The 25,369-nt window shown below is 42.8% G+C and overlaps 1 protein-coding gene, 1 long non-coding RNA gene and 3 other non-coding genes across 7 annotated transcripts; 4 read left to right on the top strand and 1 right to left on the bottom strand.

Annotated features, from left to right (window-relative positions):
- Window positions 1-366: 366 nt before the first annotated feature.
- Window positions 367-16,384, bottom strand: si:ch211-209a2.2 (L-asparaginase). Of its 3 annotated transcripts, XM_021617651.3 has the most exons (7): window positions 15,931-16,384; window positions 15,565-15,660; window positions 15,004-15,167; window positions 3,643-3,726; window positions 1,527-1,626; window positions 1,260-1,322; window positions 367-813 (listed from the first exon to the last, which is right to left on the bottom strand). In XM_021617651.3, exons 1-7 carry the CDS (start codon window positions 16,039-16,041, stop codon window positions 631-633), a joined length of 801 nt encoding a protein of 266 aa, XP_021473326.2. In that variant the 5' UTR covers window positions 16,042-16,384; the 3' UTR covers window positions 367-630. The 3 variants fall into 3 exon arrangements, with proteins under 3 accessions (XP_021473326.2, XP_090042190.1, XP_090042191.1); XM_090186064.1 differs by lacking the exon at window positions 3,643-3,726 and having other exon boundaries at window positions 15,931-16,383; XM_090186065.1 differs by lacking the exons at window positions 15,004-15,167; window positions 15,565-15,660 and having other exon boundaries at window positions 15,931-16,186.
- Window positions 16,385-16,392: 8 nt separating this feature from the next.
- Window positions 16,393-21,357, top strand: LOC110533444 (uncharacterized). Its single transcript, XR_002474959.3, has 9 exons — window positions 16,393-16,547; window positions 17,354-17,423; window positions 17,791-17,831; window positions 18,006-18,074; window positions 18,412-18,464; window positions 20,166-20,211; window positions 20,596-20,665; window positions 20,898-20,933; window positions 21,195-21,357. It is a non-coding gene; the product is annotated as an uncharacterized LOC110533444 (long non-coding RNA).
- On the top strand, window positions 18,224-18,357 carry LOC118937082 (small nucleolar RNA SNORA18). The gene has a single exon (XR_005034478.1). It is a non-coding gene; the product is annotated as a small nucleolar RNA SNORA18 (small nucleolar RNA).
- Window positions 19,964-20,100, top strand: LOC118937080 (small nucleolar RNA SNORA8). Its single transcript, XR_005034476.1, has one exon. It is a non-coding gene; the product is annotated as a small nucleolar RNA SNORA8 (small nucleolar RNA).
- On the top strand, window positions 20,261-20,400 carry LOC118937081 (small nucleolar RNA SNORA8). The gene has a single exon (XR_005034477.1). It is a non-coding gene; the product is annotated as a small nucleolar RNA SNORA8 (small nucleolar RNA).
- Window positions 21,358-25,369: the final 4,012 nt, after the last annotated feature.

Consider the following 25,369-nt stretch of genomic DNA (forward strand, 5'->3'; position numbering starts at 1 on the left):
CTTCTGTCCAACAGCAGGAAGACCCTTGTTCGTAGCATTGATGGTCTGAATTACCTGGTATACTTTTGCATTTTCACAGACAAACGTGTCAAAGGGAATGGTGAGCTCCGGAGGGAACTCGTTGACATCCAGCACATTGACTGTGACTGTGACCTTGTTGGATAGGATAGGGTTGTAAAAAAAAGAATGGTCCACCACCCAAAGACCATCCAGCTTTGACATGCTAGTTGGAACTAGCAAAACTGACATTTCTGACTTGCTAACTGGTTGTAGTTATACTTGTGCTGCGTTCAACCAGTTAGCAAGTCAAACGTTTATGAGATTCATAGTTCCGACTAGAACGTGAACGCACAAAAAATATTTACGCTAAGAGTTATGCTGCTTTTTACTGTAAACAAAAGTCAACGGACATGTTCATTAAAATACTGATGAGAGTCATAACATTCACAACTATTATCAACCATAAAAATACAACTCACGTGGGCAAACAGCAAAATATAATTCTCAACATTTATCAATTTTGACTTGAAGCATTTCAGTAGGAGACAAATGAGTTGTAAAATGAAAAAGAGTGAACAAAACTCGATAATTAGGTACTAGATAAGGATAATGGGGCTAATTGTGTCCATGTTATGGGACCAGGGAGAGTTCTACCAGGCCTCTGGCCATCTGCTCCTCCACATTGATCTTGGTTTTCTCGGCCACGAGGTCGGAGGCTTCCTTCTGGGCCTCATTGCTCAGCATCTCCACCAGGGTTTGCAGACCCAGACGCCGAGCATCATCCACCGGCTGGTTGTTGAAGAGGTCGCGCTGCTGCAGTGACAATACAGACACAAATCACTCAGACTGTCCTTTTAGGGGTAGCCAAGGGTGTGATTATCACAACGTATAGGATAGATTAAGGCTACTGGTCCATTTGGATAAGTTATAGAAGTGAGATTAGAAATGGTATAACAGATCACCTGTGAATTGCCCATTTATCTGAATAAATGTAATTTCTTGGACCAAATACAGTGCATTCGGAAAGTATTCAGACCCCAATCGCTTTTTCCACATTACAGCCTTATTCTAAAGTGGATTAAATAAAACATTTTCCTAATTAATCTACACACAATACCACAATGACAAAGCAAAAACAGGGTTAATCCATTTAAGAATAAGGCTGTAATGTAACAACATGTGGAAAAAGTTAAGAAGTCTGAATACTTTCCAATGCACTGTACTATATTAAACCTGGTTGGTTGTGGAGAATTCAATACCTCAAGACTGGAGCCGTTCCTGATGCAGAACCTGACCATGTCTGGCTGGTTAGTGCAGACAGCCTAGAATAAACCAAAGTTACATGCTTTTTTGTATACATTGCAGTTCTATCTATCAACACGTTTCATTCTGTATATTGGTGTACTTCAATATCAAAGAATTAGGTCATGCCAGACCACAATGTTATTCTGACAATATCTAAATCATAGTACTGCTAAGCACAAAATCATGTTACAGGGAAGATTTATGGGAAAGTAGAAACCCACCACATGCAGAGGAGTTCTGCCATCGGCATCAGCAAAGTTGAAGCTAACCCCTGCCTGCTTCCACACCTCCATCTGCTTGAAGTCTCCCAAGAACGCAAGGCTGCAGACAAGAGAGGCCTTTAATTACATCTCAAATATGGTGTCATTCCCAATTATTATGGATTCAAAGGTCAGTTCTATGTATGACAGTAAGGAAATCAAACATTTTCATAAAAATGTGATGAATTCAATACATTAAATGTGTAGCCCTTCTACACATAGCGAAATTAAGCAGTGATCATTTTCATACAATTATAAGTGCACAAATAGTTCTGAGACGTGACATTCAATATATGACAGTGGTCACCAACCCTGGTCACTGCAGGACTAGTTTTGCAAGACTTTTGTCCCAGCCTAGTACTAACATACAGTGGGGCAAAAAAGTATTTAGTCAGCCACCAATTGTGCAAGTTCTCCCACTTAAAAAGATGAGAGGCCTGTAATTTTCATCATAGGTACACTTCAACTATGACAGACAAAATGAGAAAGAAAAATCCAGAAAATCACATTGTGGGAATTTTAATGAATTTATTTGCAAATTATGGTGGAAAATAAGTATTTGGTCAATAACAAAAGTTTATCTCAATACTTTGTTATATACCCTTTGTTGGCAATGACAGAGGTCAAACGTTTTCTGTAAGTCTTCACAAGGTTTTCACACACTGTTGCTGGTATTTTGGCCCATTCCTCCATGCAGATCTCCTCTAGAGCAGTGATGTTTTGGGGCTGTTGATGGGCAACACAGACTTTCAACTCCCTCCAAAGATTTTCTATGGGATTGAGATCTGGAGACTGGCTAGGCCACACCAGGACCTTGAAATGCTTCTTACGAAGCCACTCCTTCGTTGCCCGGGCGGTGTGTTTGGGATCATTGTCATGCTGAAAGACCCAGCCACGTGTCATCTTCAATGCCCTTGCTGATGGAAGGAGGTTTTCACTCAAAATCTCACGATACATGGCCCCATGATGTTTCCACCCCCATGCTTCACAGTAGGTATGGCGTTCTTTGGATTATTTGCCCTCCAAACACAACGAGTTGAGTTTTTACCAAAAAGTTATATTTTGGTTTCATCTGACCATATGACTCCCAATCTTCTTCTGGATCATCCAAATACTCTCTAGCAAACTTCAGACGTGGCCTGGACATGTATTGGCTTAAGCAGGGGGACACGTCTGGCACTGCAGGATTTGAGTCCCTGGCGGCGTAGTGTGTTACTGATGGTAGGCTTTGTTACTTTGGTCCCAGCACTCTGCAGGTCATTCACTAGGTCCCACCGTGTGGTTTTGGGATTTTTGCTCACCGTTCTTGTGATCATTTTGACCCCACGGGGTGAGATCTTGCGTGGAGCCCCAGATCGAGGGATATATCCGTGGTCTTGTATGTCTTCCATTTCCTGGTAATTGCTCCCACAGTTGATTTCTTCAAACCAAGCTGCTTACCTATTGCAGATTCAGTCTTTCCAGCCTGGTGCAGGTCTACAATTTTGTTTCTGGTGTCCTTTGACAGCTCTTTGGTCTTGGCCATAGTGGAGTTTGGAGTGTGACTGTTTGAGGTTGTGGACAGGTGTCTTTTGTACTGATAACAAGTTCAAACAGGTGCCATTAATAAAGGTAACGAGTGGAGGACAGAGGAGCCCCTTAAAGAAGAAGTTACAGTTCTGTGAGAGCCAGAAATCTTGCTTGTTTGTAGGTGACCAAATACATATTTTCCACTATAATTTGCAAATAAATTCATTAAAAATCCTACAATGTGATTTTCTGGATTTTTTCTTCTCATTTTGTCTGTCATAGTTGAAGTGTACCTATGATGAAAATTACAGGCCTCTCTCATATTTTTAAGTGGGAGAACTTGCACAATTGGTGGCTGACTAATTACTTTTTTGCCCCACTGTACATAATTCAACTAATGAAAGTATCGATGAACAGTTGATTAGCAGAATCTGGGGGGAACAAAAACCTGCAAATGCCATTGCTCTCTAGGACCAGTGTTGGTGACCACAGCTAGGTTATATGCTGTTTAAGTTAACCATAAGATTCAATACATTCAGTAGCTGGCTACTTCATTTAGCTCACCCACCAACACATCTCAACCCCCAGTTCCAGAGAGGATGTCTCCAGATGAGCCCCCTCACTCATCAGTTGGGACACAACCTCTATGCTCCTGTACGGACACAATGAAGAGTCATGTTGTTGAGGGACTCCTGGTAAAAGACCTATAGTCTAGCCATTCATCTCAGATGAGGTCTCCCATTTGGAGCTTTATATACTGATGCATAATAAAAACATGAGGAAAAATCTTTCCTGGAAATCTTTCAAATAATGTGTAAATATATACATTTGCAGTTGTTGTATAATTGCCATGTCATTAGTGATGGGGGGGACATGTATACAGTTATATATCGTAAGACAATATTGCAATATTATTTTTGCGCTAGTTGGCTGTACCTGCACCAAAACTCCAGTATTTTTCCTTCATAGCTTGTTCACTAGGAAGCCAATTTGTTTTCAGCACTTTTATTTCCACGTCAAACTATATTTACATCCAATTGGTGAAAAATGTTAATGCATATATTCTAAAATCCACACAAAAATAATTTGCATGTCACGACTTCCGCCGAAGTCGGTCCCTCTCCTTGTTTGGGTGGTGTTCGGCGGTCGACGTCACCGACCTTCTAGCCATCACTGATCCATTTTTCATTTTCCATTGGTTTTGTCTTGTCTTCCTTCACACCTGGTTCCAATCCCATTAATTTGCATGTTGTGTATTTAACCCTCTGTTTCTCCTCATGTCCTTGTCGGAGATTGTTTTATTGTATGTTATGTGCAAGTCATGTGTCGGTGTGCGAGGGGTTTTGTACCCACTTATATTATTTTTGTATATATATTATTTTTTTAGTTTTATGAGCAGTTATTAAACAACTCCATTTATACCAAGTTCATTTTCCTGCGCCTGACTTCCCTGCCACCGACACACACCCATTACAATGCACATTTTCTCACCAAAGTTGTTAACTTTCATTCAAATTACTTTTGCGGTTAACCCCCCCCCCCCCCCAAAAAAAAAAAACACAAGTTAAATGGGTTTCCATCGAATTTTGAACTCCACTGATCATTTTGTCATGTAATGTTATATAGCGAATGTGACCACTCTGGTATTGGTACGTGTACTCTAACCAACAGCTTTTCAGATACAGTGCATGTATTGCCTACATCAGTGGTTTCCAAAATGTGGGGCGCACCCCGAGGGATCGGCAGCAGGGGAACGGGGATCTCCCTGCCACAATTATTTTTAAATATACTGTACAGTACCAGTCAAAAATGTGGAAACACCTACTCATTCAAGGGTTTTTCTTTAATTTTACTATTTTCTATTCCTGTAGGAATGCCTTTCCAACAGTCTTGAAGGAGTTCCCACATATGCTGAGCACATATGCGGTCCAACTCATCACAAACCATCTCAATTGGGTTGAGGTCGGGTGATTGTGGTGGCCAGGTCATCTGATGCAGCACTCCATCACTCTCCTTCTTGGTCAAATAGCCCTTACACAGCCTGGAGGTGTGTTGGGTCATTGTCCTGTTGAAAAACAAATGATAGTCCCACTAAAAGCAAACCAGAGGTGATGACGAATCACTGCAGAATGCGGTAGTAGCCATGCTGGTTAAGTGTGCCTTGAATTCTAAATAAATCAGTGTCACCAGCAAAGCACCCACACACCACCATGCTTCAGGGTGGGAACCACACATGCAGAGATCATCTGTTCACCTACTCTGTGTCTCACAAAGACACGGCGGTTGGAACCAAAAGTCGCAAATTTGGACTCATCAGACCAAAGGACAGATTTCTACCGGTCTAATGTCCATTGCTCGTGTTTCTTGTTCCAATCAAGTCACTTTCTCTTATTGGTGTCCTTCAGTAGTGGTTTCTTTGCAGCAAATCGACCATAAAGGGCTGATTCACGCAGTCTCCTCTGAACAGTTGATGTTGAAGTGTGTCTGTTACTTGAACTCTGAGAAACATTTATTTGCGCCGCAATATCTGGGGCTGATAACTCTAATGAACTTATCCTCTGCAGCAGAGGTAACTCTGGGTCTTCCTTTCCTGTAGCTGTCCTCATGAGAGCCAGTTTCATCATAGCGCTTAATGTTTTTTGTGACTGCACTTGACATTTTCCCAGATTGACTGACCTTCATGTCTTAAAGTAATGATGGACTGTTGTTTCTCTTTGCTTATTTGGGCTGTTCTTGCCATAATATGGACTTGGTATTTCACCAACCAGGGCTTCTGTATACCACCTCCTACCCTGTCACAACTGAACTGATTGGAATTTCTTTCCTTCTTCATGCGTTTGAGCCACAAACTCACTTTTAACATGGCGCACCTGTTAATTGAAATGCATTCCAGGTGACTACCTCATGAAGCTGGTTGAGAGAATGCCAAGAGTGTACAAAGCTGTCATCAAGGCAAAGGGTGGCTACTTTGAAGAATCTCAAAAAAACACTTTTTTGGTTACCACATGATGCCATATGTGTTATTTCTTAGTTTTGATGTCTTCACTGTTATTCTACAATGTAGAAAATAGTCAAATAAAGTGTCACGTCCTGACAATAGAAAGCCTGTATTTTCTATGGTAGAGTAGGTCAGGGCGTGACTAGGTTTATTTTTCTATGGTCAGGGTTCTAGGTTTATTTTTCTATGTTGGTGTTTGTGTATGATTCCCAATTAGAGGAGCTGGTAATCGTCGTCTCTAATTGGGGATCATACTTAAGTTGCATTTTTTCCACCTGTGGGTTATGGGATATTGTTTATGTTTAGTTGCCTGTTCGCACTACATTATCATCACGGTTAATTTATTCTTTATTTTGTTTTGTATTAGCTTCAGTTTCACTTCCTTTATTAAACATGTGGAACTCTATCCAAGCTTGGTCTGATCATCATTATTACGAACAACATGACATAAAGAAAACCCCTGGAATGAGTAGGTGTGTCCAAATGTTTGAATGGGCTACAAGACCATCACCAAGCAGCTTGGTGAGAAGGTGACAACAGTTGGTGCAATTATTCGCAAATGGAAGAAACACAAAAGAACTGTCAATCTCCCTCGGCCTGGGGCTCCATGCAAGATCTCACCTCGTGGAGTTGCAATGATCATGAGAACGGTGAGGAATCAGCCCAGAACTACACGGGAGGTTCTTGTTAATGATCTCAAGGCAGCTGGGACCATAGTCACCAAGAAAACAATTGGTAGCACACTACGCCGTGAAGGACTGAAATCCTGCAGCGCCCGCAAGGTCCCCCTGCTCAAGAAAGCACTTATGCATACATACCCATCTGAAGTTTGCCAATGAACATCTGAATGATTCAGAGGACAACTGGGTGAAAGTGTTGTGGTCAGATGAGACCAAAATGGAGCTCAACTCAATTCGCCGTGTTTGGAGGAGGAGGAATGCTGCCTATGACCCCAAGAACACCATCCCCACCGTCAAACATGGAGGTGGAAACATGATGCTTTGGGGGTGTTCTTCTGCTAAGGGGACAGGACAACTTCACCGCATCAAACGGAAAATAGACGGGGCCATGTACCATCAAATCTTGGGTGAAAACCTCCTTCCCTCAGCCAGGACATTGAAAATGGGTCGTGGATGGGTATTCCAGCATGACAATGACCCAAAACACACGGCCAAGGCAACAAAGGAGTGGCTCAAGAAGAAGCACATTAAGGTCCTGGAGTGGCCTAGCCAGTCTCCAGACCTTAATCCCATAGAAAATCTGTGGAGGGAGCTGAGGGTTCGAGTTGCCAAACGTCAGCCTCGAAACCTTAATGACTTGGAGAAGATCTGCAAAGAGGAGTGGGACAAAATCCCTCCTGAGATGTGTGCAAACCTGGTGGCCAACCGCAAGAAACATCGAACCTCTGTGATTGCCAACAAGGGTTTTGCCACCAAGTACTAAGTCATGTTTTGCAGAGGGGTCAAATACGTATTTCCCTCATTAAAATGCTAATCAATTTATAACATTTTTGACATGCGTTCTTTTGGATTTTTTTGTTGTTATTCTGTCTCTCATTGTTCAAATAAACCTACCATTAAAATTATAGACTGATAAATTTTTTGTCCGTGGGCAAACGTACAAAATCAGCAGGGGATCAAATACATTTTTCCCTCACTGTATTGATTAAAAAAAACGCAGCTCAGTCTGGCTTTCAACTTAGCCTTGGAAGTTGTAGTAGCAGAATATATTGATTTATATTTTTTATTTCACCTTTATTTAACCAGGTATGCTAGTTGAGAACAAGTTCTCATTTGCAACTGTGACCTGGCCAAGACAAAGCAAAGCAGTTTGACACATACAACAACACACATGGAATAAACAAACAGTCAATAATACAGTAGAAAAGTCTATATATAGTATGTGCAAATGAGGTAGGATAAGGGAGGTAAGGCAATAAATAGACCATGGTGGCGAAGTAATTACAATATAGCAATTAAACACCGGAATGGTAGATGTGCAGAAGATGAATGTGCAAGTAGAGATACTGGGGTTCAAAGGAGCATGATATACATACATAAATACAGTATGGGGATGAGGTAGTTGGATAGGATATTTACAGATGGGCTATGTACAGGTGCAGTGATCTGTGAGCTGCTCTGACAGCTGGTGCTTAAAGCTAGTGAGGGAGATGTGAGTCTCCAGCTTCAGTGATTTTTGCAATTCATTCCAGTCATTGGCAGCAGAGAACTGGAAGGAAAGGTGGCCAAAGAAAAAATTGGCTTTGGGGGTGACCAGTATACCTGCTGGAGAGCGTGCTATGGGTGGGTGCTGCTATGGTGACCAGTGAGCTGAGATAAGGTGGGGCTTTACCTAGCAGAGACTTGTAGATGACCTGGAGCCAGTGGGTTTGGCGACGAATATGAAGCTAGGGCCAGTCAACGAAAGTGTACAGGTCGCAGTGGTGGGTAGTAGATGGGGCTTTGGTGACAAAACGGATGGCACTGTGATAGACTGCATCCAATTTGTTGAGTAGAGTGTTGGAGGCTATTTTGTAAATGACATCGCCGAAGTCGAGGATCGGTAGGATGGTCAGTTTTACGAGGGTATGTTTGGCAGCATGAGTGAAGGATGCTTTGTTGTGAAATAGGAAGCAGATTCTAGATTTAATTTTGGATTGGAGATGCTTAATGTGAGTCTGGAAGAAGAGTTTACGGTCTAACCAGACACCTAGGTATTTGTAGTTGTCCACATATTCTACGTCAAAACCGTCCAGAGTAGTGATGCTGGACAGGAGGGTAGGCAGCAATCGGTTGAAGAGCATGCATTTAGTTATACTTGCATTTAAGAGCAGTTGGAGGCCACGGAAGGAGAGTTGTATGGCATTGAAGCTCGTCTGGAGGTTAGTTAACACAGTGTCCAAAGAAGGACCAGAGGTATACAGAATTGTGATTTCAAAATTGGGTAGTGCATCTTCAGTTTTCCTGTTGTAAGATAGCTATTTATAACTTGTCAGAAAGTTCCAGATCAACTAGCCCATGTCAGCTAATATTTTTTAGATTTAGTTGTAATGTTCGAGTCACTTAAATATCACATGAATAGACATGGCAAAATGCATAGAATTGCAAGAAAATGTGCTTTAAAACTGCAAAATGTTCTCTGCACCCCATGACAAAATGTGTAGAATTGCAAGAAATAAGCCTTTAAACTGTTACATTTTCTCTCTGCCAAAAAGAGGGGTGTGAACAGTTTGTGTCATTAAAAGTGCTTGTGCCAATAGAAATAGACGTGGGGCACAGCTCAAAACTGTTGTTCTGATTAAATAAGCAATAAAACTGGCCTTCTTTAGACTAGTTGAGTATCTGGAGCATCAGCATTTGTGGGTTTGATTACAGGCTCAAAATGGCCAGAAACAAAGACCTTTATTCTGAAAGTCGTCAGCCTATTCTTGTTCTGAGAGATGAAGGCTATTCAATGTGAGAAATTGCCAAGAAACGGAAGATCTCGTACAACACTGTGTACTACTCCCTTCACAGAACAGCTCTAACCAGAATAGAAAGAGGAGTGGGAGGCCCTGGTGCACAACTGAGCAAAAGGACAAATACATCAGAGTGTCTAGTTTGAGAAACAGACGCCTCACAAGTCCTCACCTGGCAGCTTCATTAAATACTACCTGCAAAACCATATCAGGGCCACCATTGTTCCTGTTCCCAAGAAAGCTAAGGTAACTGAGCTAAACGACTACCGCCCCGTAGCACTCACTTCCGTCATCATGAAGTACTTTGAGAGACTACTCAAGGACCATATCACCTCCACCCTACCTGACACCCTAGACCCACTCCAATTTGCTTACCGCCCCAATAGGTCCACAGACGACGCAATCGCAACCACACTGCACACTGCCCTAACCCATCTGGACAAGAGGAATACCTATGTGAGAATGCTGTTCATCGACTACAGCTCAGCATGTAACACCACAGTACCCTCCAAACTCATCATCAAGCTCGAGACCCTGGGTCTCGTCCCCGCCCTGTGCAACTGGGTCCTGGACTTCCTGACGGGCCGCCCCCAAGGTGGTGAGGGTAGGTAACAACATCTCCACCCCGCTGATCCTCAACACTGGGGCCCCACAAGGCTGCGTTCTGAGCCCTCTCCTGTACTCCCTGTTCACCCACGACTGAGTGGCCATGCGCGCCTTCAACTCAATCATCAAGTTCGCAGACGATACTACAGTGGTAGGCTTGATTACCAACAACGACGAGACGGCCAACAGGGAGGAGGTGAGGGCCCTCGGAGTGTGGTGTCAGGAAAATAACCTCACACTCAACGTCAACAAAACAAAGGAGATGATTGTGGACTTCAGGAAACAGCAGAGGGAGCACCCCCCTATCCACATCGACGGGACAGTAGTGGATAGGGTAGTAAGTTTTAAGTTCCTCGGCGTACACATCACGGACAAACTGAATTGGTCCACCCACACAGACAGCGTTGTGAAGAAGGCGCAGCAGCGCCTCTTCAACCTGAGGAGGCTGAAGAAATTTGGCGTGTCACCAAAAGCACTCACAAACTTCTACAGATGCACAATCGAGAGCATCCTGTCGGGCTGTATCACCGCCTGGTACGGCAATGGCTCCTCCCACAACCGTAAGGCTCTCCAGAGGGTAGTGAGGTCTGCACAATACATCACCGGGGGCAAACTACCTGTCCTCCAGGACACCTACACCACCCGATGTCACAGGAAGGCCATAAAGATCATCTTTTTTTTTAAATAATTTTTTGGGGTGAATTTGACCCCTTTTTCTCCCCAATTTCGTGGTATCCAATTGTTTAGTAGCTACTATCTTGTCTCATCACTACAACTCCCGTACGGGCTCGGGAGAGACGAAGATTGAAAGTCTGCTTCTTAACACAGCGCCATCCAACCCGGAAGCCAACCGCACCAATGGGTCGGAGGAAACACTGTGCACCTGGCAAACTTGGTTAGCGCGCACTGCGTCCGGCCCGCCACAGGAGTCGCTGGTGCGCGATGAGACAAGGATTTCCCTACCGGCCAAACTCTCCCTAACCGGGACGACGCTAGGCCAATAGTGCGTCGCCCCCACGGACCTCCCGGTCGCGGCCGGTTACGACAGAGCCTGGGCGCGAACCCAGAGTCTCTGGTGGCGCAGCATGTATATACTGTACTCGATACCATCTACTGCATCTTGCCTATGCTGTTCTGTACCATCACTCATTCATATAACTTTAAGTACATATTCTTTATCCCTTTACACTTGTGTGTATAAGGTAGTAGTTGTGGAATTGTTAGGTTACATTAATCGTTGGTTATTACTCAACTCAATTTAACCTTGCGCAATACCCTAGATGCAGTTGCACTCCTAAAACCTAAAAACATTTGTCATAAGAAACTAGCTCCCTGGTATACAGAAAATACCCGAGCTCTGAAGCAAGCTTCCAGAAAATTGGAACGGAAATGGCGCCACACCAAACTGGAAGTCTTCCGACTAGCTTGGAAAGACAGTACCGTGCCGTATCAAAGAGCGCTCAATGCTGCTCGATCATCCTATTTTTCCAACTTAATTGAGGAAAATAAGAACAATCCAACATTTATTTTTTAAACTGTCGCAAAGCTAACTAAAAAGTAGCATTCCCCAAGTGAGGATGGCTTTCACTTCAGCAGTAATAAATTCATGAACTTCTTTTTCTCATGATTATGAGAAAGGAAATTACGGACTCCTCTTTAAATCTGCGTATTCCTTCAAAGCTCAGTTGTCCTGAGTCTGCACAACTCTGCCAGGACCTAGGATCAAGAGAGACACTCAAGTGTTTTAGTACTATACCTCTTGACACAATGATGAAAATAATCATGGCCTCTAAACATTCAAGCTGCATACTGGACCCTATTCCAAATAAACTACTGAAAGAGCTGCTTCCTGTGCTTGGCCCTCCTATGTTGAACATAATAAATGGCTCTCTATCCACCGGATGTGTACCAAACTCACTAAAAGTGGCAGTAATAAAGCCTCTCTTGAAAAAGACAAACCTTGACCCAGAAAATATAAAAAACTATCGGCCTATATCGAATCTTCTATTCCTCTCAAAAAAAAATTTAAAAGCTGTTGCGCAGCAACTCACTGCCTTCCTGAAGACAAACAATGTATACGAAATGCTTCAGTCTGGTTTTAGACCCCATCATAGCACTGAGACTGCACTTGTGAAGGTGGTAAATGACCTTTTAATGGCATCAGACCGAGGCTCTGCATCTGTCCTCGTGCTCCTAGACCTTAGTGCTGCTTTTGATACCATCGATCACCACATTCTTTTGCAGAGATGGGAAACCCAAATTGGTCTACACGGACAAGTTCTGGCCTGGTTTAGATCTTATCTGTCGGAAAGAAATCAGTTTGTCTCTGTGAATGGTTGTCTCTGACAAATCAACTGTAAATTTCGGTGTTCCTCAAGGTTCAGTTTTAGGACCACTATTGTTTTCACTATATATTTTACCTCTTGGGGATGTCATACGAAAACATAATGTTAACTTTCCCTGCTATGCAGATGACACACAGCAGTACATTTAAATGAAACATGGTGAAGCCCCAAAATTGCCCTCGCTAGAAGCCGGTGTTTCAGACATAAGGAAGTGGATGGCTGCAAACGTTCTACTTTTAAACTCGTACAAAACAGAGATGCTTGTTCTAGGTCCCAAGAAACAAAGAGATCTTCTGTTGAATCTGACAATTAATCTTGATGGTTGTACAGTCGTCTCAAATAAAACTGTGAAGGACCTCAGTGTTACTCTGGACCCTGATCTCTCTTTTGACAAACATATCAAGACTGTTTCGAGGACAGCTTTTTTTCCATCTACGTAACATTGCAAAAATCAGAAACTTTCTGTCCAAAAATGATGCTGAAAAATGAATCCATGCTTTTGTTACTTCTAGGTTAGACTACTGCAATGCTCTACCTTCCGGCTACCTGGATAAAGGACTAAATAAACTTCAGTTAGTGCTAAATACTGCTGCTAGAATCATGACTAGAACCAAAAAGTTTGATCATATTACTCCAGTGCTAGCCTCCCTACACTGGCTTCCTGTTAAGGCAAGGGCTGATTTCAAGGTTTTACTGCTAACCTACAAAGCATTACTTGGGCTTGCTCTTATCTATCTTTCTGATTTGGTCCTGCCGCACATGCCTACATGTACACTACGGTCACAAGACGCAGGCCTCCTAATTGTCCCTAGAATATCTAAGCAAACAGCTGGAGGCAGGGCTTTCTCCTATAGAGCTCAATTTTTATGGAATGGTCTGCCTACCCATGTGAGGGACGCAGACTCGGTCTCAACCTTTAAGTCTTTACTGGAGACTCATCTCTTCAGTGGGTCATATGATTGAGTGTAATCTGGCCCAGGAGTGTGAAGGGGAAGGGAAAGGCCCTGGAGCAACGAACCGCCCTTGCTGTCTCTGCCTGGCCGGTTCCCCTCTTTCCACTGGGATTCTCTGCCTCTAACCCTATTACAGGGGCTTACTAGTGCTCTTTCATGCCGTCCCTAGGAGGGGTGCGTCACTGACGTGATCTTCCTGTCTGGGTTGGCGCCCTCCCCTTGGGTTGTGCCGTGGCGGAGATCTTTGTGGGCTATACTTGGCCTTGTCTCAGGATGGTAAGTTGGTGGTTGTGGTGTGGGGGCTGTGCTTTGGCAAAGTGGGTGGGGTTATATCTTTCCTGTTTGGCCCTGTCCGGGGGTATCACTGGATGGGGCCACAGTGTCTCCTGACCCCTCCTGTCTCAGCCTCCAGCATTTATGCTGCAGTAGTTTGTGTCGGGGGGCTTGGGTCAGTCTGTTATATCTGGATTACTTCTCCTGTCTTATCCGGTGTCCTGTGTGAATTTAAGTATGCTCTCTCTAATTCTCTCTTTCTCTCTTTCTTTCTCTCTATCGGAAGACCTGAGCCCTAGGACCATGCCTCAGGAATACCTGGCATGATGACTCCTTGCTGTCCCCAGTCCACCTGGCCATGCTGCTGCTCCAGTTTCAACTGTTCTGCCTGCAGCTATGGAATCCTGACCTGTTCACCGGACGTGCTACCTGTCCCAGACCTGCTGTTTTCAACTCTCTAGACAGCAGGAGTGGTAGAGATACTCTTAATGACCGGCTATGAAAAGCCAACTGACATTTACTCCTGAGGTGCTGACTTGCTGCACCCTCGACAACTACTGTGATTATTATTATTTGACCATGCTGGTCATTTATGAACATTTGAACATCTTGGCCATGTTCTGTTATAATCTCCACCAGGCACATCCAGAAGAGGACTGGCCACCCCTCATAGCTTGGTTCCTCTCTAGGTTTCTTCCTAGGTGTTGGCCTTTCTAGGGAGTTTTTCCTAGCCACCGTGATTCTACACCTGTATTGCTTGCTGTTTGGGGTTTTAGGCTGGGTTTCTGTACAGCACTTTGAGATATCAGCTGATGTACAAAGGGCTATATAAATAAATTTGATTTGATATTACTGCATTGTCGGAACTAGAAGCACAAGCATTTCTCTACACTCACATTAACATCTGCGAACCATGTGTATGTGACAAATAAAATGTGATCTGGAGAATCAGCTGTACATGTGATGGAAGAGTGCACTGTGCATGCAGAGGGTTGCAATTCCATTAAATTGTGAATAGTTTAACCAAAATATGCCACAAGCCCTAGAATTGCCTTATGTGTATCCCACAAAAAGGTTCACTGTTATAAGCTAACTTTTTTGATGAATATAAGCTAAATTCCCCAATTCTCGGGCTTAACTTTCCATGGAAAATTTCCTGGAAAGTTTCCAACCCTTTGCAACCCTACTCACTACTGTAAATTGCTCTGGATAAGAGCATCTGCTAAATTACTAAAATGCAAATACCACTGGGCCCCACCAGACACAGACAATCGAAGATTGGGGTTTGTTTTCTCACTTGCAGCGAATGCCATCTCGGAGAGCAGTTTCTCTCGCAAAATCCCTAACGTTGACATCCGCTCCCTTCTTCAGCAGGAATCGGACAGTCTCGACATCCCCCTCACCAGCAGCCAGGTGGAGAGGTGTCCTCCCATGTCCGTCTGACACAGACACATCAGCTCCCTAAAGCATGACAGTCAACATTTTGGGATGAATTTCCTAAGTATCAACACTTATGTCAACCGAATTAAATTGCTCTAAATTATGATACAGTAGCAATGTTTTCATAAACTAACGTTAGTAACGTTAGGTTACAGGATTCCCTTCCCTCAAATTCACTTGTATAACACAGTAGCTAGCTAACTAAGTACTACTAGCTAGGCTAATAGTAGTTACTTATATTGTAGTGAATTCGGGCGATAACCCCGACCGGGGACTTGAACCTGGGTCCAATGACCGTCAAATCAACGCCTTAACAGTTAAGCCAAGAGGTCCAAACCCCTTGAAGAGGTCGCCTCATTACCCCCTTACTTCAAAAGCTATATATATATATATATATATATATCAATAGTAACGTTACCTGTTGTAAGTGTCCCTCAAGACCAACAATGTCTCCTTGCAAAGCAGAGGCATTCAACAGCATGGGGAAAATGGCAAGCTGGCACACCTTCATCTCCTACGGTTAGTACAAGAAAATTAACCTTGCAGAAGGCTATATTCCATGTAGTATCATGGATTATAGTTTCATATTGACATTGATTGACTTGACTGGAGAACACAGACAGTTCACCAATAACGTTGTACTTTTGACGGACTGTGATTGATGCAGGTTAACTAGCTGGCTAGAAGCTGACATAGTTCAGCGCAAACGCTAGCTAGTTAGCCTTTACTTACTACTCTATAACGTTTACTAGCGAACTTTAGTTTGCTGGCTAAACACACCAACCTTTGCCATATCATCAGTCCCCAACCATCCCAGACGGATGGATGATGCCACAGCTGACCAAAATCTGTAAACTTCTTCAGGGATCTTTCCTTTTGATTGATAAATACCCATGGTGGCGAATTACTAAGCTTTCGCAATATACACTTTTATTGAGAGGCAAAACCACTACAGGGCCTGTCTGGGGTTCAAAATAATTAAATTACTCACTAACATAAAAAATAAATGAATAGTTTCCCGGGTTCGAAAGTTCCCACCCGTCACGTGACGTAGAACATGCATATCAAACTTGTTGAACGTATTGTAATGAACATCATTAACGTAACCTCATGAACATATCATTCAAAGTGTTTACAAATGCAAGTATTATCATTTACATTAATTGAATGTTTCATGTTTGTCGTCTGTATGGGCAAATAGTACCTAGCCTTCTTGCGGCAAAATATCCACGACTATGATTGGTTGTGGTGGTATGCCGTAAAGCGTTTTCTGCCAGCGTTGTCTTATAAATACTCTTCAGACTCCTTGAACGGTCTCATTTCGTCAGTCTTCAGGATCGTTTTGGTAAAGTAGAATGCGCACATGCTATGTCGACGGTGCTGCTAAATGCAGTAATGAAGGTACAATTGAATTACTGAGTAATGTGTTAATCCACGTCGTGGATTCAATGTTTAGGAATTTCTCTTTATTTTTTTTCTCAATATTTGTTATTTCTATTTTAATTTGTTGTTGGTTAAGGGCTTTTTAAGTAAGCATTTCACTGCTGTTGTATTCGGAGAATGTGACAAATACAATTTGAATAGTTGTGAGCATGCTTCCCTGCCACGCGGTGTTGCAAATAGCTCGTTAACAAAGGGGCATCAAACTACAAGTAGCTAGCTATTTTGTCATGGCTTGTCTATTGGCTAATATAACTTTTGTGGTGGCTGCCTACGGTTGTTTTGACTAGACTGCTGTAGTTTCTAGTCTGTTAGCAAGCCATCTAATGTTTGCAAACAGGCCCGAAGATGACTGGCTAGCTAAATGCCATGTGCACCGCTACGTATGGAGTTTCCTAGATTCAATGGGTGAATTCCATCGATGTGACATGGCTATAGAACTGTCGGGTTTGCTTTCATCTTTACAGATTAATTGTATTGGTGACAATGAGGCCCGTAACATCCTCGCTAGCCAGTCTTAACCTATCTAACGTTAGTTGACTAAATACAGGCTGAGGCTCGTTAAATAATCTGCTAGATAACGTCAGTAATGTTTCTCTGGGACTAGTAAAGGTCATTACCCAAACTAATGAACTATTGTTTGAGAAAATAGCTTTGAACGGTAATGTGTTACATCTCAAATTGTATTTTAAACAGAACTATGGGCATTTAACGTTTTATGATTTTGCTTCGCATGCCTTATCCTCTCTGATCCTTGATAATTGCAGGAAATGACAGGCCCCGCATTTGGCTATCTTGAGTTGAGCCAGAACTCTGCGCCAGAAGCTCTTCCATGTGGTAAGACATTTCCTGTTATGTCTTTGTAAGCACAGTGCCAGTTGGGGCCTTGACATCGTGGGCCTTAGTGCTGGTGCAGTGCACATAGCAATCCATTCTCTTGCAACCCACTGCTGTGCTCACCTAGCAGCAGTGTTACTTATGAGACTGGACATTTATTTATCTTTATCTAGGCAAGTCGGTTAAGAATTATTTACAATGATGGCCTGCTAAAAGGCTTCCTGCTTCGATGGGCTGGGACTAGAAATAAAATATTAGTGGCAAGAGACTTAAGACACAGTGTGGAAGCAGCACATGACAAGACAATCAATTTGTACACGTATTAATACAAAGTATTTGCTATTTATCCATTGCCTTCATCTTTCAGGGAAAAGCTTAATATGAAGATTCATTCAAGATCAAGCTCGGGTATGTTTTATAACCATAAGCTTGATATATTAATGGAAGTAATGATGATTGGCTTAAATGTTCAACTGCTCTGAATTGTGATTAAGGTATGCCTTTCTGAACAAACCGGTGATGTAAATGCTGTAAACCAATGTCCATATTCATTGAATTCACTACTTTCCATTGCTTCAACAGCTTCAAGGAGCAACTGAGTTGCCCTGAATACCCAAGAGTTCCTGAGCGTGTGGTCATTCGCCGAGTCATGTTAGTTTGTTTTTCCAAGATCTAATCTAATTGAGTTAACTCAAATAACCTTAGTTTTATAGTGAGTGGTTAATTTCACCACCTGCAATGCCTAGTCCACTTTATTGATATAATCTTCAGTGCTTCGTATTTAAAGCTTCCAGTGCTGTACTGAGGCCTATCCCGACAGACTCCTCACTGTGGGCCCTAGTCGTTGGAAATGCCTCAAAGAACAACTTTGTAGTTTCGCTTTACCCACAGGGCTACTGCCATTAGCCCTGTGAGATATTACTACAGAACAAATTGCAGCTCTGTTTTGAAGTGACACTGTTTCTAATGACCTGCTTGTCTGGTGTAGGTCTGCCAAATGGCCACAGGGTGGCTCAAGCCCTGATGCACAGCGGCCCTTTGGTGAGTATTATTAATGAGGGCTGACTTTTTAGACTAGCAGGTGCCAAACATTTTAATGGCACGTCTTAATTTGCACCTGTCTCAGTGGACTATTCCATTACGGGTACACCATTAGCGCACTTACTGTCAATTTATAATCTGCAATGTCTATTCGGTCACTGGAAATTGTGGTAATGCGTTCAATATTAGTCTTACACGGAACCCAAACCGGCTGCGTGCATGCACCATTGTGCATAAATTTATTTTGTCCCGCTACACCAAACGCGATCACGACACGCAGGTCAAAATATCAAAACCGCTGAACCAATTACATAAATTTGGGAACGGGTCAAACTAGTTAGCGTGCACTTTCTAGCTAATTTGTCCTGGGATATCAACTTTGAGTAGTTTTATCTGAAATGCACAAGGTCCTCTACTCCGACAATTAATCCATACACAACGGTCAACTGAATCGTTTCTAGTCATCCCTCCCAGGCTTTTTCATCTTTGAAATTTTATGGTGTTTGGTAAATCAACGTTCATAGGATTACTACACTGACAGGCAATGGTTCGTCTTTTGATCACCCATGTGGGTATAACCAGTCAGGAGATGGCACTGCTTCTATAAACCAATGAGATGGGAAAGGCAGGACTAGCAGCGTAATCTGCGTCAAAGGTTATATTTTAGCCCTGGTCAACGCAGACGCTCGTTGAACAGTCTGACTGACGGATTGCTGTTTGAAGCCTTAATCTTGGCACTCCGCACTTGTAAAACTGTTTTGGAAGCTATAGAAAATTGTCTAATTTTGAGTGTCCCTTAGACACCTTAATTCATACTTAAATTATATTGTGTGTTAAGGAAATGTAACCTCTCATAGTTAACTTCACGCATCCATCCCATTAGTGGGATCATTTTCATCACCATCCGCTGAATTGCACAGCTCCAAATTAAATGACAAAAACCATTTCACTTTCATGAAATCACAAGTGCAAAACACAGCTTAGTTTGTTAATCCACCGGGCATGTTAGATTTTAATAAAGCTTTTCAGCGAAAGCATAACAAGTGTTTATGTAAGAACATCTCTCTAAGTAAACTAGATATTACAAACACTAGCAGCCAAGTAGATTGGTCATAAAAGCTAATTAAATCGCTTACCTTTGCTCTATTTTTATTTTTCGTTATGTTCAGAAATCCAGGCTCGAGCAGTCACGACATCGCAGAACAATTCCAACTCGTGTCCGTAAAGTGCGTAGAAAGATGTCAAATGTTTATTTATAATCAATCCTCAGGTTTTTACAATATGTAATCGATAATGTCAACCGGAATGTGGCTTCTTGCACAGGCGAGAGAAAATGGCTGTTCTGACTTGAAGTTAAATTTACAAAATGATCCTCTTTGCCTAAAAGCATGATGGTTATAACTTGGCCCGCAGACCATCTGATCTGAGGAACTTAGGTTTCAGTTGTGGGATTTAGTTTTGAATCCCTGGGGTATATGGGAGGGATAGACTATGATCACCGCACTGCATGGTATCTGCAGCCAGCTGCTACTCCGGTTGGACTGTTCATTAGTCAGTGCAAGAGAAACTCGGCATATGGCATCGTTGGTCTCCATGTCTTTGTGTGTGGCGTCCTGGTATAGCTGTCGAGACATTTACTTCTCATTAAGTTTCCATCATTGAACTTCCGGTATGCAAATTTAATCTGTGTTCTCTTGACAGGCCTCTTGTATCATGTGCCAAGGGCTCTGAGAGGGTAATGAATTAAGTGAGTATTTGTGTACAGTCTTGTGATGCTAGCAGAGTGCCCACTGAGTAGCACTGTATGGTATCTGCAGCCAGCCTTCACCACGGGCTGTTCTGTTCATAACACAGTGCAAGATCAACTCTTCATATGGCATCGTTAGGCTCTGGGCTTGTCTGTGCCTGGCGCCCTGGTATTTGTGCAGAGACAACACTTTCCTTCTCCATGGGCTACTCCCTGACAATGATGCACCAAATTGAGACTGTCAATGTATCAAAGTAATGTTTCTGGGCATTAAGATCATGTTCAAGTGTGTATTAAAGGCTAAGAATACTGGCCCTGAGGTGTGATAAATGCTGTGCTGGAGTGTCTAAGGTATTGAGTAATTAAGTGTTAACTTCACTTCAGGTACACCAGGACTGGTCTTTTGATGATCCAGTACACCAGAACTTGGCTGAATGATACATCTCCAGTGAAGGTAACCTCCTTTTGTCTTCCTGGACTTTTTGGCTGTTATCAGTTTGGTCATATACCAAGGCTCTTGGGATATACATTTCCTGACTTGCTGTGGAATTGACCATAAAGTAAACCTTCCAGTGGGTCTCACCAGCGCCATGCTGGAGGTGCTCTATTGGAAACAGTGCAATAACAAAGTTAGCTGAGTTACTCCCAATTTATTTGTATTTAACTTCATGAATTGTCTCTTTCAGGTTGTGCATCCCTGGCCAACAAATGATCAGAGTAAGGTGAGGAGCTACTCGGTGTGTTCCGGATCATTTTCAAAGGGGGCCTGTCGGGCTTTCCCACTGCTGGTCCTTCACGCAGTGATCCCACAGCAGCGCCCCTGGTGACTCAATGCAGATCCTTTTTGCCATGGGTGGTCTGCTGTCTCCACGGGCAACATAACTCCTACTCAATATTACATCAGCGCCTAGATCATGCCTGCTTATTAATGCATAGAATGAAATTTGTCTAAAGTTTACCCAAAATGTATTTCTAATCAACAGGTGACCTGTTTCGGCCCTGCATGCACCACCTATCAAGTTAAGAGGTGTTTGAAGAAATTAACAAGATGAATGCTTTCTCAAAGATTCAATTTAAAATGCATTTGAAGATGTAGCTCAATCTGACCTGTTGAGCTTATGAATTTTCAATAAAATGTTTGGTAATGTAATTTGATTACTTCCTACTCTCCTGGAAAAGGTAGATGGAAAGTGTTGTGTTCATGACATGAAATTGAAGATCCCCTGAATTTTCCCATATGCACAAAGCTTAGTTCTCCAATTGTGTGCACATTTGTTTATGTCCCAGTTAGTAAGTGTTTCTCCTTTGTCAAGATAATCCAGACACTAGAGAAGTGAGGCATATCAAGAAACTGATTACAGGTGCATCTTGTGCTGAGACTAAGCTTTTTGGTGGGGGAAACACATTCTGATTGGTTCCTTGGTGTGGGCCCTGATCAGTTGACACCTTTGGTTTGGGACTTTATTTCATCAGGTAAATTCACTACATTTAAATTTCCAGTAAGGATGTTTGGCACTGCATTAAGCTCAGTTTGCAGCATTTAATTGGCACAGCCCTCGCACCCACCAAGGAGGTGGACTTCGGTACTAGGTTTGAAGGGGTTATCAGTGTTTTGCTGAAATTGTGGTTGTGCTTTGTCGATGCAATGTTAACAGGCCTAGTGTTTCCGTGAGGGGGGGGGTGATCTTCACAAAGGAGAAGGTGGAAAGGAACTGACTAAAGGTGGGTTAGAATAGATAAACCCAATTGTTTGGACACGGGCATAATTTTAACAATCACATGTATTTGCCCTGATGTTTCACTACATAATCACTCCCTCGCAATAACAGCTGTTCAAAAAAATCGGCTTGAGTTCTTCCCAATTTGTGTCTTGGCTCTCTGGTTCATACTTTTGATATAATCTGTAGTGATGGAATTTGAGATTTTTCTAATGTCTTGTGCCTTATTTTCCTCCCAAGTCTTTCTGAAGTAAGATCTCAGGAAGAGTACCACAGAGTAATCTCATTGAGGGTTTATGCTCATTAAATTGAGGATCAAACAGTATGGGGCTCTGTTTCTGTGCCAAGAACAGTCTAAAGATCCTGCTGTGAACTGCCGTCCACTCCTTCAGACCTCTAATTTCCTGGTCGTGTCCATACCGTCCTCCAATGTAGAAGGAAATCCATTAGAATTTAGATTTTCCGTGCTCTACTAATTAGCCTATTTCCCCTAGCATCAGTGGAGAATATAAAATCAAGTTGAGTGCATTCGGGAAGTATTCAGCCCCCTTATATTTTTCCACAGTTGGTTAGGTTACAGCCTCATTCTAAAACTGTTTTTTTTTTTAAATGCTCAAACAATACCCCATAATGATAAAGCGAAGAGTTGACAATTTTACAAGTATAAAAACATACCGTATTTACATATTCAGACCCTTGCTATGAGAGTTGAAATTGAGCTCCGGTGTATCCTTTTTCCATTGATCATCCTTGAGATGTTTCTACAACTTTATTGGAGTCCACCTGTGGTAAATTCAATTGATTGGACATGATTTGGAAAGGCACACACCTGCCTATATATAGGTTCCCACAGTTGACAGTGCATCGCAGAGCAAAAACTAAGCCATGAGGGCAAAGGAATTGTCCGTAGACCACCGACGCAAAGATCTGGGAAAGGGTACCACAAAATGTCCTATTTATTTATCTGTTATTTTACCAGGTAAGTTGACTGAGAACACGTTCTCATTTGCCGCAACAACCTGGGGAATAGTTACAGGGACGAATGAGCCAATTGTAAACTGGGGATTATTAGGTGACCGTGATGGTTTGAGGGCCAGATTGGGAATTTAGCCAGGACACAGGTAAACACCCCATCTCTTACAATAAGTGCCATGGGGTCTTTATTGACCTCAGAGAGTCAAGACAGCCGTTTAATGGCCCATCTGAAAGACAGCACCCTACACAGGGCAGTGTCCCCACTCACTGCCCTGGGGCAATGGGATATTTTTTTTTAGACCAGAGGAAAGAGTGCCTCTTACTGGCCCTCCAACACCACTTCCAGCAGTATCTGTTCTCCCATCCAGGAACTGACCAGGACCAACCCTGCTTAGCTTCAGAAGCAAGCCAGCAGTGGTATGCTGCTGGCATTGTGTGCACATTTGAAGGTCCCTAAGAACACAGTGGCCTCCATCATTCTTAAATGGAAGAAGTTTGAAACCACCAAGACTTCCTAGAGCTGGCTGCCCTGCCAAACTGAGCAAGCAGGGGTTAAGGGCCTCGGTTAGGGAGGTGACCAGGAACCCAATGGTCACTCTGACAGAGCTCCAGAGCTCCTCTGTGGAAATGGGAGAAGCTTCCAGAAAGACAACCATCTCTGCAGCACTTCACCAATCAGACCTTTATGGTAAAGTTGCCAGACGGAAACCACTCAGTAAAAGGCACATAACAGCCCACTTGGAGTTTGCCAAAAGTCACCTAAAGTACTCTTTACAGACCATGGGAAACAAGATTATGTATTCTGATAAACCAAGACATGATTATTTGGCCTTAATGTCAAGTGTCACATCTGGAGGAAACCTGGCATCATCCTTACGGTGAAGCATGGTGGTGGAAGCATTATGCTGTGGGAATGTTTATCAGCGGCAGGGACTGGGAGACTAATCAGGATCGAGGGACAGCAAAGTACAGAGATATCCTTGATTAAAAACCTGCTCCAGAGCACTCAATACCGCGGACTTGGGTGAGGTTCACCTTCAACAGGACAATGACCCTAAGCACACGGACAAGAGAATGCAGGAGTGGCTTTGGGACAAGTCTCTGAATGTCTTTGAGTGGCCCAGCCAGAGCCCAGACTTGAACCCGATCAAAACATCTCTGAAGAGACCTGAAAATAGCTGTGCCGCAACGCTCCCTATCCAACCTGACAGAGCTTGAGAGGATCTGCAGAGCAGGTTGAGAGAAATTCCCCAAATACAGGTGTACCAAGTTTGTATCGTCATACCCAAGAAGACTCAAGGCTGTAATCACTGCCAAAGGTGCTTCAACAAAGTACTGAGTAAAGGGTGAATATTTATGTACATGTAATATGTCCTGGCGGAGATTTTATATATTTGCAAAAATAAAACTGTTTTTGCTTTGTCATTGTGGGGTATTGCGTGTAGATTGAGGGAAAAATACAATTTAATAAATGTTAGATTAAGACTGTAACGTAACAGAATGTGGAAAAAGTATAGAGGTCTGAACTTTCCAAATGCACTGTAACTGTCACATGTCAAATACTACAGGTGTAGACTTTACCATGAAATGCTTCACATGCGCTGAATAAAACCGATGTAGACTTTACTGTGAAATGCTTACTTAGGAGCCCTTTCCCAACAATGCAGATTTAAAAAGTACAAAAATCATCAATTAACTGTTCAGCAGTCTTATAGCTTAGGGGTAGAAGCTGTTCAGTAGCCTTTTGGTCCCAGACTTGGAGCTCTGGTATAGTATATGTACAGTCATGTTTTGAACTGTATACCATGGAGTGGGGAGGGGCATAGCTTTTTTCTAAAGGGGAATATGAACTGCATGTTTATTTTCAAGACGCTCAATCGTGTTATCTGATCTCCGGGAGGAGTAGGCCTAGATATTTTTTAAATATGGAAATACATGCTCTTGCAGGTTCACAAAAGTAAATGCATCAGACTCTCCCCCAATAAATTGTTCTAACAACCTGATGAACCTGCAGTTCAAGCCTAAAGTTGCCATCTCAGCAACTCCTTCAGACCCATATAAATCTACTTTCACTAGTCCATGTCAAGGAAAGGGGAGGTGGTGGAAATGGCACTAGAGAAACCTCAAGAATACAAAAAAACATCTGAAGGGAAATGTCCTTTGAACTGAACAATACCATATTTTCCACACCCTCAACTGGGCCCTAGCTTTGCGAGATCAGAGTGGTCTTATCACTGCCACAGACAAAAAAAAGCTTGTTATTTTATGGCTCCAGTCAGCTAGGGCCTTAGTTACCACCAGTCATAGCCTGTGAATAATTAAACTGCTGTCTAGTTTTTATACTGAAGCAAGGCCTAGTCTGGTCCGCGAGTGTAGGAGTGGTGATGGAGCTACTGAGAGTATGTGCACTATCTACGAAATAGCAGTAAATTGATGGTGATTGAGATGGAACTTATACTGCATGA

This window comes from Oncorhynchus mykiss, chromosome 10 (assembly GCF_057628025.1).
Source record: "Oncorhynchus mykiss isolate SJ-2025 chromosome 10, ASM5762802v1, whole genome shotgun sequence".
NCBI lineage: Eukaryota > Metazoa > Chordata > Actinopteri > Salmoniformes > Salmonidae > Oncorhynchus > Oncorhynchus mykiss.